Below are 14,618 nucleotides of genomic sequence, written 5' to 3'. Positions count from 1 at the left end.
TATTCGGCCAATGCACACAAATATTCGGCGAGTAGATACGTTCTTGGATATGCTTTTGGTCTTCCGATGCTGTTCTGCCCGGATCGAGCTAGAATTTCAGTTGATTGAAGTATCAAAAATTCATGACTTTATTTTTTTCTTCATACGATGTGATGTTTTTTCTTTCTTTTCAAATATTTTCTACATGCATGATGATGATGCTTTCCTAAAACGCATGTCCGTCACGCGGCATAAAACCAACTCCTGCTTTCGAGATACTCTTTTTAAAATCTCGCGGGCCATGAAAATATAGTATCACTAGATCATTTATGACTTTTTTATGGTATTTGGGGAGGAGGGGCTGGTGTGATATTTTCTCTGTAAAAAATTCACTATTCAAAATTCCTAGAAATGTTCCGAATGTCGTATGTATTCATTTATACCGCTTCCGCCGCTAGAAGTGAAACTATTCAGAGACACAATCCTTTGTGACAAAGCTCATTACTTCTTCATCCAAAGAATATTAATTTTTTTTAATGCAAAAAACACACACACACTGGACAAACACACACACAAAAAGGAATACAGAAAAAAAGACATTCATATAACGAATATACACTATGTGGCCCCAAGGGACCCTAACTCCTTCCAGGACGACAAAAGGATTCGTATTGCATTGTTTCACCGCCATTGAGCCGCCAAGTACGCAGTATAATTATAAAAAGAAAATTCATAACATATTGTATAATAAAGTAAAATGACATCGGGTTTAGTGAAATTTAAACAATATGATGCGAGTATATATTCTGGGATTGCTTACAATATTATTACACATAATATATAATTTTAGGTAGTAATGTTATTTTTATACTTATCTAGCTTTTCGATGAACAGTTTCAGAACGTGATTTTATAGTTCTGCACTTCGCATATTTGTAAATTTCATATTTGTGGTTAGTATTATTAGTAGTTGTTGGTTTTTTTTGACTGAAATGAATTCATTAAATTAGTAGCAGTGAATGGGAAACTTTTGAGATATGTTTCCTATTTTTCGCACTTTAAAATCATGTTTGAATCGCGTTGCGGTTCAGTTTTTCTCTGAGAAGCCAATCTTTATTTTCTTCGCAAAGTTTATCGTTTTGTAAATATAGAGTGAATATAATTAAAGTTCCCGTACTCTGAGTAGTTTTCTCAAAAACTGCTTATCCGAATGCATTCAAATTTTTAGGATATCTTAATGAGACCATAGGAGAGATTTATGAATTAAATAAAAGTTCAGTTTTCAAGCAACAGGTGAAAAAATTTCACTTTTTTATTGCATGCTATATTTTCCCATGGTCCATATAGCTTTTATACAAAGTTTTAATGGAATACGTCTACCAGAACGGGCGCTACATAGGTCCGAGTAGTTTCAGTATACTGACACTATATACGCTATATGGTTCACGAGAAAAAGAAAAATTCAATTAAAAAAGTGCCACTTTTTCACCTGGTGTTCGAAAATTTAACTTTGGTTTTTTAATTTCATAAATCTCTTCCCCCATGGTCTCACTAAGATATCCTAAACATTTGGCTGTATTCGGATAAGCAGTTTTTAAGAAAAAAATAGAGTACGGGAACTTTGATTATAATCACCCTGCATATAATTATAATACAAATACAACGCCACAACAGGCAAAATGCCCAACGAGGTGGCTGAGAAAAAGATGCCCATAAAAATATGGACGTCATATATTTCAAAAATACAGCAACCCAATTAAAAATGCAATTAATAAAAATTATAAACAATATATACACGTGATAAAATATTATACAATGCCTAGTATGATGTCTAGCATGTGACGGTTTATTTTTCTATTGTTTTCAGTATAGGTTTGTGTTGACATAGTTCTTGCCTTGTTATATGTATTAGTTATAGTTTCACGATATTACAATGGTATGCTCCAACCCAGTCAACAATCGTTTTCAAAAATATACTCCAGAAAAGAAACGGGATATGATCAGTGAAAAGATGGCATTTTGTATATTTGGATGTGGCACCAACAGCTGGAGATGTGAGCACACAACTGCATAAGTTCCTTCATACCACTCTGGCATATGATGATAATGATGCGATATTGACAGCTAAATTGGTTCAAATGAATCAGTACATGAGTGTGCATGTGATGATGAATATTTTAACATTTAATTCCGTAGTGAAGAAAATTTTACCGAAGCTAGGAAAACCGATCGAGATAATCATTAAAACTTTTTTGTAAGATTGAGAGAGTAATTTTTTACCCAAAAAAATTCAACTAGAAATAATCAGATATTTAAACCTATTTTGTGCTTTTATGGAAATATCTCATTTAAATTGAATAATAACTATTTTTTCATCTGTATTAAATACGATGACAAATATATAAACTCAAAAGAAATATTTCGAAACCTAACTCGAAACATGTTGGGAATACAAGGCATCCATGATTAAAAGACCCCATTTTGTCCAGTGCATTTTTTCCCCAGTGTATATATTGTTTGTAATTTGTGTTAATTGCATTTTTAATTGGGTTGCTGTATTTTTGAAACATATGACATCCATATTTTTATGGGCATCTTTTTATCAGCCACCTCGTTGGGCATTTTGCCTGTTGTGGCGTTGTATTTGTATTTGTGTATTTAAAGCAGCCTACAGGCGAAACCAGTCATCAGAAAATTCTGAAATTTTGTGCCCTTCATGAAGTGGATTAGTTGCACATGTCGCCGCCAGAGGACGTTTTATTAAGAAATGATACATTTAGGCAAACGTTTACAATTTTAACAATTGTTAAACACTTTTACAATTGTTACTGCAACAAAACATGTTCCACATGATGGCCATTATTTTTATATACCATCTGAAATCTCAAGATGGCATGTTCCCGAACTGACCGAAATGTGTGTGGGGAAATGTTCAGTACGTGGCGTGAAATGCTGCCTTTAAGGTCAGGTAAAGTTCTTGGATTGTCACAACTTAACAACTTACCAGACGTTTCAAATGTCCCCAAAGCCAAAAATCGCATGTATTAAAGTCCGGGATCGAGGAGGCCATAGATTAGTGAAGTGCCGGCTCATGCCACGTTCTTCTGTAAAATGTGTTTTAAGAACATTCTTAAAACACACTGCAATGTGTGGAAGACCTCCGTCTTGGATTAAGATTGTGTCTGCAAGGCAGTGACGTGCTTGCAGAGCCGGAACAATTCTGTTCTGTAACAGCAATGCATATTGTTTCCCGTTGATCGAACATGTCACTGGACCTGTAGAACGTAACTCCTCGTAGAAGTAGGGACCGAGAATAAATGATGCAGTAAATCCATACCGTCACTTTTGGTGAATACAACGGAACCTCTAAGATAGCGTGCGGATTTTCTGGTTCCCAAATTTGGCAGTTGTGAGTATTGACTGCACCATCAAAGTGAAAATGCGCTTCGTCTGTCCAGAGGATATTCCAAGTCCATTCTGAATCGACCTCAACGCGAGCTAGAAACTGCAGTGAGAACCGGAGTCGAGCGTCATAATCATGTGGAAGCAACCGCAGCACAAGTGAAAGTTTGTAAGGAAAATATCGGAGGATATTCCGCATGATCTTATGGACAGTTGAACGTGGCCTATCCAACGCCTGTGCTACACGCCTGACACCACGAGAATTTGAAGCTGTCCTCTTCCACCTGAAGCGAAACTCTTGTACTGCGTCTATAGAAACAGGTTTTTTCCTCTTCCAGGACGAACAGCCAACGATCCTATGGTTTCAAATGTCGTTAGCATACTCTTAAGGTTTTTAACATTCATTGGACCTTTTCGAATCCTCTTCCAAGTCCGATATTTCCGTAGAGCAGTTACTGCGGAATTGCTGTTTTTATAAAACAATTTGACCAAGAAAGCGCGATCTCGTAAACTTATCGTTATTGTGAGCAGCAAACATATTGAGAAACAAGATCTCCAACCAGACCAGAATTGAATGTCTGCGCTGGTTCCTTGCCCCGTCGGGGCAAACCGCCAGCTTAAGGGCTACCCTTCTGGGCATATGAAGAAAGAAACAGACAAGGCTGTGCATGTATGTGTATCTGTGTGAGTGCATGGAAGTGACCAGAAGGAAAAATTTTGACTATTTTGGCACCAGGACGAATTCAACAAGTCTGAGACGAACTCAATCATGGGAGGTTTTTTCAGTTTCTATGAGCCTCTTTGCTCGAGCAAGACAAGCACGTGCCATCGTCACTAGGCAGTCCCGCCTGCACACACCATCCGCACCATAGCATCACAATGAGCATTTATCATTACTTAAAATTAACAGGGCCAAAGCCACCATAACTTAAAATTAAAATTTAAAAATTTCTTACAGATTAAAACCGATCCATACCATGACTCCCTCCTCAAAAAGGCCCTCACCAGAACCAACAATAAAACCAAAATAACATTAAAAATTAAAATTAAAATAAACCCAAGCTATCCAGCTCCAAGAGAGTTTAGAAAAATCCTTTGAGCTGTCGTTAAAAATTTATCGATAAAAATTTTAAACTTCTCCGCATTTGTATTAACTTTCTGGATCTCAAATAACGTATCCACCATTAGCTTAAATATTTCCCTAATTGGTATAGCTATTTCATCATTATTTAATTCATCTATTTTTAGTTCTTCTCTATTTATCTAGTAACTTCTAGTTTAGTAACTACTTTGTTTAGTAACTACTTTGTTTAGTAACTTCTCTATTTATCTGTCCTATCCTATTTGTACCCCCGGCCCACCCCAAACAAGATCTCTGCGAATTTTTCTAGCTTTTATAACAGCTGCTGCGTGACATCACATAAATTTGCGTTTGTACCACAGTTATTCAAAGTGAAACGCCCTCTGGTGGTGACATATGCAACAAATTTTTCCCCCAAAACACACGAATTCCCATCACTTCATGAAGTCCTCCACAAAATTTCACACTTTTCTGATGATTGGTTTTGCCTGTATAGGCTACTTTAAAATAAGTTCTTTTAATTATGGACGCCCTGTATATTGTAAATTTAATTAAATTTTCAAAGTACACTGTTGTAAAATTTCGCATGCATAGTTTATGAATCCAAATAAAGTAAAAAAAATTGTTTTCATATGTTTCATATGTATTTTCGAAGAATATTTGAATAATGCAAATTTTCATAAATGTTTGCAAAGTATTGCACAAAAAAAACTTTCTTTGAATCATTTTTCCGAAATAAAAAATGCAGATAAATTATAAAAATGGAAATCTCAAGAGACAAAAAAAGAAAAAAAGATTCGAATTTTTTTTTTCAAAATAAACTCGTTTTCTTGGAATCTAAAGCATATCACACAGAGATTCTGAATCCTTTTTTTCCCCTCTTTTTTTTCAATTTAGATGGTTTGTAACGGTGATGAATGTTTTCTGGAGGCGTAGCCTCGGTTCTAGGATTTCTAAGTGTTGTCTGGAGCAACAACAAAGCGAAAAGAAAATCCATGGAATATTCTTGTCAACGGAGAAAATTCTTTTGTCGAACAAAAAAAGTGACGGTGACGTGAAGATGTCGTTGTGAAATGGCGAGAAACGTGAGAGAAAAATCCTACAGCCATGGAAACACGTACTCTAAACTATTCTTTTACGACACATATTATATAAAGAGAAATAATGAAAAAAATTACTGTGGAATTTTTCGCCTTTTACAATGGATAAATTTTGAAAAACTAACCAGTTTCTTTTGATTTGATTATTTTTTCCCCCGTTTCGATACCCACAAAGTAAAGTTCTCTAAACATTCTTAAATATTTTAATTAAAAACACTAGCTCAAGTCTGGAAAATCCCCATGATTTATTTAATGAATGTATACAGCGTGAATAGTAAAGTCCTTGTACACACTCTTTAAACTTTTTTTGAACCAATGATTTCAGAAACAAAAATGTAACAAAAAGAGATAGATAAAGCAAAGTATGATTGCTGGTTACAAAAGAATAATCAACACTACTATCTCCATCTCTAAACTCTTTTTGTTTTTTTTTTCCTTATTTCCAAAACTTAAAATTTTAACCCTCTATTGTATGGAGTTTATTTGAATAGGCCTATAGTATCATTTCAGCTCAAAAAGCAGTTACGTAAATATACAAATACAACGCCACAACTGGCAAAATGCCCAACGAGGTGGCTGAGAAAATGATGCCAATAAAAATATGGATGTCATATATTTCAAAAATATAGCAACCCAATTAAAAATGCAATTAACTAAAATTGTAAACAATATATACACATGATAAAATAAAATATTATACAATGCCCGTAATGTATTTATGGTTGTCTTATTCTAAGTATGGATAGCTTCTCGATTTACCCCAACATGTTTATCGTATTTCTTTTTAAACGTGTCAGTTGTGTTACAATTTACTACCTCCGGGGGTAGTAAATTGTATATTCTATTGCTATTCCATTTATTAACAACCCTATTAGAGAAAAATTCCCTGCGACACCATAGCCTTGCATTGTCCCTCACCAATCAATACTGGTGTCCCCTTGTAAAAGCAGTCGATTGGCGGTGTACTAAAAGTTCATGGTCCATCCTATCCATCCCATTGAAAATTTTGAACACTTCGATCATTGTAAGATCATCGTAATATCGATCATCGTAAATAGAATACTATTTTATCTACAAAGTTTTGATTCCTTGTTGATGTCATTTTTTGAGTTTCTGAAATTTTGTGTGTTCAGAGATTTTTATAAAATTTCACAAAATTGGGAGGCTTCAAAATAAAATTGAAAACAACTATTCATTTTATCTGCACACATAAATAACATTAAAATCAAGGCAAACTGTATATTTTACCCTTAATTAACTATTTTAGCTGATTAAAAAAAACCACTCTAAATTTCTGTGCCGATGTATTGTTTCAATTGAATTGAAAATATGTTAACGACACTCAGAATCTAACGCATCTTAGATTTAAGAAAGGTTTTGTCTCGAAACAGAGAAGGGAACAACGCTTTTTAAATGGTTAAACATTGATGATAGAAACACTTTTTTTCAATTCGAAAAAGTAACCAAAAAACATGCCTATTTTAGATATACGGCCCCTAGTAGAAATGAATGTGCACCGAAATGCAAAATTTAGTTTTTACACGATCTTGCGTGTCCTCTAACTCAGTGTTTCTTAACCTTTTTCAGCTCATGGCCCCCTATGGATCACATTTTTTTTTCGTGGCCCCCTGTCCTATCCAGGGCCCCCCCCCCCATCCAAGAGCGAGTTCCAGGAGTCAAATTATATGGTAAAAAATGGTGTGTGTAAAATACGGGACGATCCAACGAACTTGCCCTACAACTCGACCCACCCAACACATCAACCGTTGCTCTGGTGGCCCTCCATACTGCGGCCCTCGTTGCTGGAAATAACAGCTTACATATGAAAATCATAGTACCAGATCCCATATCCCCTCCCTCCATTATAGACATGAAGACCCGGGTCATGCCCACATAGACCCAAGGGTTAAGATGCCCCTGGTTCTATGGACGGATTTGATGGATTCTGAATGTAGTAATATTTTTCAGCCATGTTTCACTTTTAAAGCTTTTCTCTTCGCAGCTCTCTACGACTCCCTTCACCACCTGTCGTGGATCACCTTACTTCTGATTTTCTCCCGTGGCCCCCTTAGAACAGCCCAAGACCACAAGGGGGCCATATGGCCCCAGGTTGAGAACCACTGGTCTAACTGACAATTGAAAAGTTGTTGCCCTGTCTCTTCTGAGCTCAACAGAAAAAATCCCATGTTTCTAAGTGCAACATTGGCTTAGATATTTTTTTGAGTTCAAAAATCTGAAAATGAGGGAAAGAATAGCATATATTAAGGGACAAACGCGACAAAACATTCTTTTGCGGTTGCACTTTCTATTAGAATTTCTCTAAATTCTGAAATGCTCTCTTAACTTTCAAACAGCAATAACTCGGCGAATATTGCACTTGAAAACATGGAATCCTTTTTCGTTTGGCTCAGGAAACACAAGGCAAAAACTTTTTAACTAAAGGAAGACAAGAAAACTATGTAAAGAATTAAATTTTTTATCTCAATACAAATATGGCCCCTAGTAAAATGACATATCTAAAAAAAGCACGTTATTTTGATAGTTTTTTTAAATTGAAAGCCGTCTCTCTCTAAAATCATTGATTCAAAATTTATAGGGGTGTGCATAAGGACTTTAATATGAACCCTGTATACATTGCTTAATAAATCGTGGGGAATTTTCCAGACTCGAGCTATTAACTGGGTGAGAGTGCCATGGAAATTTCCCGTATTTCTTCCGGTTTCCTGCGTAACATACACCATCCTGTTACGAGATTTTTTTTTTGTCTATACGGTAATGAGAGAGAGATTCTTCCACCCATTCAATCACTCAATGAGCTCTTTTAGAGTAGGATGATTTTGGAAATCATCGATTAAGGGTGGCTCCGCCACTTGTGGTCAGTAGGTTAACGTTCAGGTTCAGAAAGCGGAAATTAATAAATACTAATAACTTCATTTCCTCTCACGTTCTGATGTGTGTTCACTGGCGTGAACAACGATTGTTCAAGAACGTGCCCGAAATTACATAGTGATTCTTGACTAATGTGATTCGTGAGTGATTGATGATTTGTTTCTTTTCTGCTTCTTTTTCCTCTGGTAAACCAAAAAAAAATTTTTTTTTCTTTTTTGGAATAGAAGAATATGGTTCTTTCCTACGCACTGACAATAATTAAACTAACATTTCGCAGTTTGGAATGAAAAGTATTTTTTTTTTAATTTGTTTGTTTAAATAATCGAGGGCAAAACTTCCTCTGAAAAATAGCGTTAGAAGATAGAGATGATTTTATTATTCAATAATGGCAATTGAAAGATGTATATGACACTCACAGGAAAATATTTTCCTGAAGTCGTTCTGCCCTGTATAGGAATATGATAAATAGCTTATGGTGAGACTGGTTTTATGCTTTTCCTTCAATGTAATAAAATCATGATGACCTAATGTTTAAAATTATATTTTGTTTTGCAAAATACCTTTCAAAAAATTGACTGGTTGAATATTTTAACTTATTCTTCAAAGAAACATTACAGTTTTTCAAGTTGTTCTTCCCAGATAGATTCACCTTTAAGCAGTCCCATATTTAGATCTCTATACAATTGACCCTCAAATGCTCAAATTTTTTTTCGAGCTGATAATTTTTTCACAGTTAATGACACGTATTGAAAGCCGGAAAAATCATTTAAATAATTTTACTTCGAGTTTTGTACTGCTTATACAGGGCCTTATTTAAGACATGCAAAGCCTCACGAATCGCGCATGAAATGTATTTTAGTAAATACTTTATAAATATATTACCACATTCTTTTTGATTCGAAATATAGTAAGAAAAAAATTCGGATTTCAAACTTAAAAATAAAAAAAAATGCAAACAAAACATTTTAACAAATTAGCGAAATCGCAACCCCGCATGCTCTGCAACAAACAAAGACTTGTTGCCGTTAATTGAGACATCTGCCAACAAGTTTAAAACATAAAACGGAAAGACCTCAAAATATGACCTCGCCTTATTTGCAGAGATAATTCGGAATTTTTATCTTCAAACTGGCTGCAGAAAGAACTTTTAAAGAACCCTTTCCATATATGCAAAACTACGCATTTAAGGGTTACATATTTTACGCTATCGGAATTTCTTCAGTAATGTCATTCTTCAATTTTCAAACTTTCGTTGTCCGATTAACCTCAAAATGCATAACCACTATAAATTTACTCCAGTCGTAGTATCTTGAGACCCCCATACACGACGTCACTAGATGTAAGCAATTCATAAAGAGAATGTTGCAGATCGAAGTTTATGGTATATACAAGGTGCGGTTGAATTCATGGGCCAAACTTTAAAAGAAGGTGAAATACTCATAAAGAGCATTTTCTGTATAGCAATGTGGGATCGGAAATGAAAAGTTTCGGCGGAAAAACTCATTGCAAAACTTTCAGTCGCTGCTGCAACTGTTCGTGAAACACCTGGCGTCTTTGAAAGGGTACGCCAATCACTTGCTAGAGGCTGCCAGGCCTGCATCGATGTTGGTGGTGGCACATTTGAGCATTCGCTGTAATTATTAATGTAAATAAAATGCTTTATTTAATTTCCTCAGCATTTTTCGGGTTTTTCTGCCAACACACACTTTTCATTTCCGACCCCACAAATTGCTATGGGGTCATTCAAGTATTACGTCATCATCGATGTTGGGGGGGGGGGGGTTCCGATTTGCTGACTTTTCATGACAATGGGGGAGGGGAGTTTGGATAATGCTTATATGACATTTTATGTCATATCTTTTTTAATGAAGCAAGCTTCCTTCCAATTTTCAGCAGGTGCAAACTAAGGGGTAAAAGTTTTCCATTGAGGAATCAACTTTACAAAATATCTGGACTTGTCAGTGCTAAAATAAGAGGCTTTTACGAAGACGAGATATATCTCTAATGCCGCTTAAAAAGTTAACAGTATTGGTATTTTTCTCTGTCTACCTCCAAAAGTGTTGAAAAAATTTCCGTGAACATGTTTTTTTGTGTAAGCACACAAAGGTGTTGTGCGGTAAACCACTTTAGTCTAGAACAACTTACTGAACTTTATTAATCAATTTTTCACTTATAATTTTTTGTTGCGAATAAATACTTATAAATGAATTTTTTTATGGTAGTACTTACAATGTCATTTCATTGGCGACGTCCGCTGATAATGCTACCTCTCGATATAACGATAACTCTTTTAAAAACAACGATATTTTTTCTTGGTCCATAGGGTATCGTTATATCGAGGTTTCACTGTATTCTCAAAATTGAACTGTCCACGATGCTTTCACAGCATAAACCTGTAATTCTAAAGGCAGTATAATATTTTTCTTTTACGTAAAAGCACTGACGAATTTGCCAAGAACTCAAACGGAAGCTAAAGAAAAAAAATTTCCTACTTCTCTTGGAGGGCGGGGGGGTTCTTTTTCACGCTTCCCTCGGTGATTTATCAGTGTTCTTTGAATCGGAGCGCATCAACGAACTTCAATGCATTTCAGACGCATATACATCTTAGAAATGATGAATGATGCGAAGCTGTCGAAACGATCGCGAACCATCGCGTTTCAAGTCAAAATTTATTCGAACGTCTTTAGTTCACGTGCTTTCCTCAAATATCTCGTTTTTCCAACTGCTTTTTTTTTTTTTTTCCAAGTATTGAATTAGTCGATCAAATAAAATCACTAGGAATAAAATATCGGTAATAGAAATATTTGAAAAGGCAAAAGAAAACTTGTAAATCGTCAAGGAAAAAAATGCATATGGGACTTCGATTTGACTATTACACGCCTGTTTGATATCATATCGTTTATAATTTCTGCCTGAGTAAAAACTATTCAGTGTAATTTATCTTTGTTTCTCAGAAATGTTCTAAGCTGTTTTTATGTGTTGTGTGGTTTGTTCGAACATAATTTTTTTTTTTTTGAGTATTTAATGAACTTACGTAAACTTTTTTTCTTTTTTTAATTCAGAATTTCTATTTTCAGGCGTCGATCTATGGATAAGAGCTGGCAGGGTAATGGTCATGAGAGCATTCCCTCTGCTGAAGACGAACTCAGCAAGGTGAGACTTAATATACAGGGTGATTATACATAATTCCCCTTGCCGCATTTTACTGATGAGCCGTTGATCCTCGAGGCATACTTCCAATTAGAAAATAATCCAAATGACGTGTAAAACTCAGATACGTCATTCATGTTGGAAGCAGTTATCAGAATAAAAAAAAATCAATTTTTTATATAGAACATCCTGTCATAAACCCCATTAGAAAGTTGTTGCCCCCTCTCTCCTGAGGACAACAAAAATTCCACGTTTCTAAGTGCAATATTCACTTAGATATTAGAATTAGAATATTAGAATTCCAAAATCGGAGAAAATTTGCGAAAGAACAGCGTAAACTAACGGACAACACTTCTTTCCCTGATTTATGATGTTCTTTCCCCACTTTCCTCGGTTTTTGAATTCAAATATCGCAGTGAATAATTGGACTTGGAAACGGGGATTTTTTTTGGTCTTCAGGAGAAACGGGGCAACAACTTCCTAATTTTGTTTTTGACCACAAGGTGTCCGTATAAAAAGTTAGTTTTTGTATTTTAATAACTATATAACCCTCTTGCAATATGAATGACTTATCTGAGGTCTACACGATATTTGGATACTTTTTCTGATTGGAAGTATGCCTCTAGGATCAACGGTTCGCCAGAAAAATGCGGCAAGGAGAATTATTTAATTACTCTGCATATGCATCTAATATTATACTCAAAATTCCTAGAAGATCCATTTCCTCTATCACAGTGGCTCCGAAACTTTGCGACGGAAGTGTATGTTTAATTTTTGGTGAGTGGTGAGCGTAGATGTCCAAATTTTATTGCCAAAAACTGAAATCTACTTGCTACACACCATAGTGGCATAGCAACTTGTTAGCTGTTCCCGTGCACTTTGGAAAAGCCTGGTGGTGACAGGTTGGAACTACTATTCTGACCTATTAACCACGCGTAGAAAAATAATAAAATGTTACATTTAATTTCAATAACAATTAGCTGAAACTACAACAATCCTAAAAATTTATTAACCAAAATATCTACCTCTTTTTAAGTTTTCTTTTAGAATGTGTGTTAAACTCATTGCTAAGACTTTAATTGGAAAATTTTTGTTTTTATACAGGGTAAGGAAAGTGCGTAGGCCACATTTTACTGGCGACCCGTTGATCCTGCAGGTATACTTTCAATTAGAAAAAGTACCCAAACAACGTATAGACTTCAGATAAGTAATTTATATTGCAAGGGGTTCTATAGTTATTAAAATGAAAAAAAACGTACTTTTTATACGGATACCCTGTCCTTAAAAACCCAATTAGAAAGTTGTTGCCCTGTCTTTTCTGAAGCCAACAAACAAAGAATTCCACGTTTCTAAGTGGCTATTGGGCTATCCGCTGAGATCATTTTGATCATTTTTGTCGCACCACGGTCATTTTCTGCACACGAGGGCTAATTAGACCGGGACCTACAATTTATTGCCGATTCCGAACGGCAGGCTTGTTTTTATACTCATCGAGAGGTTGGCGCGCTAACCCCTCGATGGGGGACTCCCTGCGGTAGCAATTTTTTGCTGCGGTCAAGTCGCCGTTTTTTGTTGTACCCCTGTGTCAGGAAAGTTTTCTGACAAGGACGAACTGGGTATCGAACTCGCGACACCTCTAAACATCCTTTGGTACTTTAGGCGAGCATCTTATCGACCGGGCTACCACGCCCCTTATCCACTGAGATATTTGAATTAAAAAAAACTGAAAAAATTGGGAAAGAACGGCATGAATCAGGGGAAGAAACGTTCGTTCTTCAGAAATTTAAAACAGAAAATTATGCTGTACTTTCCAAAATTTGCTCCAATTTTTGAATTCGAATATCTCGGTGAATATTGCACTTAGAAACATGGATTTTTTTTTAACTTATTTTTTTGCTTCAAAAAAAGAGGGCAACAACTTTGTCCGTATTAAAAGTTAGTTTTTGTACTTTAATAAATAATACAACCTCTTGCGATATGAATGACTTATCTGAGGGGTCTATAAGTTATTTGAATATTTTTTTTCTAATTGGAAGTATGGCTCTAGGGTCAACGGAACACCAGTAAACTGTGACTTAGAGACTTTCCGTACTACCCTGTATAATGATTAGATTAAAATAGAAATTGGTTTGTTTACGGGGTCTCTTAAGTGCAAGTGAGTCAATAACAAGATATAATGCATGAAACTCGAACTATCCAGGAAGATCGTCTATATTTCACGTTGTACTACTAGACTGCCTTAAACTATCCGTCCAAGAAGAAAAAAGGTGTTCGTTCAAGCTCTTTCGCTCTCTGTGGCTTCTCCACACTTCAATATTCATTATAGATGTAATCCGAGATTAGGTGACATGTTGCTTTCCATTAGGTACTCTAATAATAACTTCTTTCGGTGAAAGGAGCTATATGAGAAGGGCTCTTTGTGATACTATTCAGTTACAGATAATGTTGTCGACAATGACAATTTCTCATGTACGCAAGTATGTGCCGATTTGTACTCGGCAAATAAAAGAATTCTCATATACGCTGCATTCGGGATCACTTTTAATGGGAAAATCTACCGGGGGGGGGGGAATTATTGCATAGTCCACACACACACACGTGTTTATGAGAAGCAGAAATCGAACACAACTTCTTAAGGGTCTCGTACCCTTTAACGTGGTGGAAAAACTATGCTCCAATAGAAATACGCATCATTAAAAATACTATATACAGGGTGATTCAGAAAAGGTGGGGAAAACTTTAAGAGGTGATAGTACACACTAATACAAACAATTGTCAAAGAATGCATGGCCTAACATGAAACGCAAACATTAAAACGACATTCCTGTTGAAATTTATCGGGAGTGAAAGAACACCATGCATGCAAATGTAACTTGGGAAAGAATAAAACTTATGCAAATCTGCATCACAGTTAATAAGTCTTTTTTGGTGAAAATCTTTTTTTTTTATGAGTTTTTGTGTGTACTACCACCCCTTAAAGTTTTCCCATCTTTTCTGAATCACCCTGTATATATTTAA

General features: G+C 35.5%; 1 protein-coding gene across 1 annotated transcript in view; it reads left to right on the top strand.

Moving 5' to 3' along the window:
- LOC149085467 (rap1 GTPase-activating protein 1-like) overlaps positions 1 to 14,618 on the top strand; it is a 117,069-nt gene that overhangs the window by 43,676 nt on the left and 58,775 nt on the right. Inside the window, exon 2 of the mRNA XM_089233486.1 lies at positions 11,528 to 11,603. Within this exon, the coding sequence (XP_089089612.1) occupies positions 11,528 to 11,603 (76 nt within the window). The remainder of the gene's footprint in view (positions 1 to 11,527; positions 11,604 to 14,618) is intronic.

Source organism: Pholcus phalangioides, unplaced genomic scaffold (assembly GCF_987345545.1).
Source record: "Pholcus phalangioides strain wild (caught in Gottingen) unplaced genomic scaffold, Ppha-v1.0 ptg000007l_1, whole genome shotgun sequence".
Classification (NCBI taxonomy): Eukaryota; Metazoa; Arthropoda; class Arachnida; order Araneae; family Pholcidae; genus Pholcus; species Pholcus phalangioides.
Note: the sequence above shows the minus strand (reverse complement) of the source record. Positions and strands in the feature narration are given on the sequence as shown.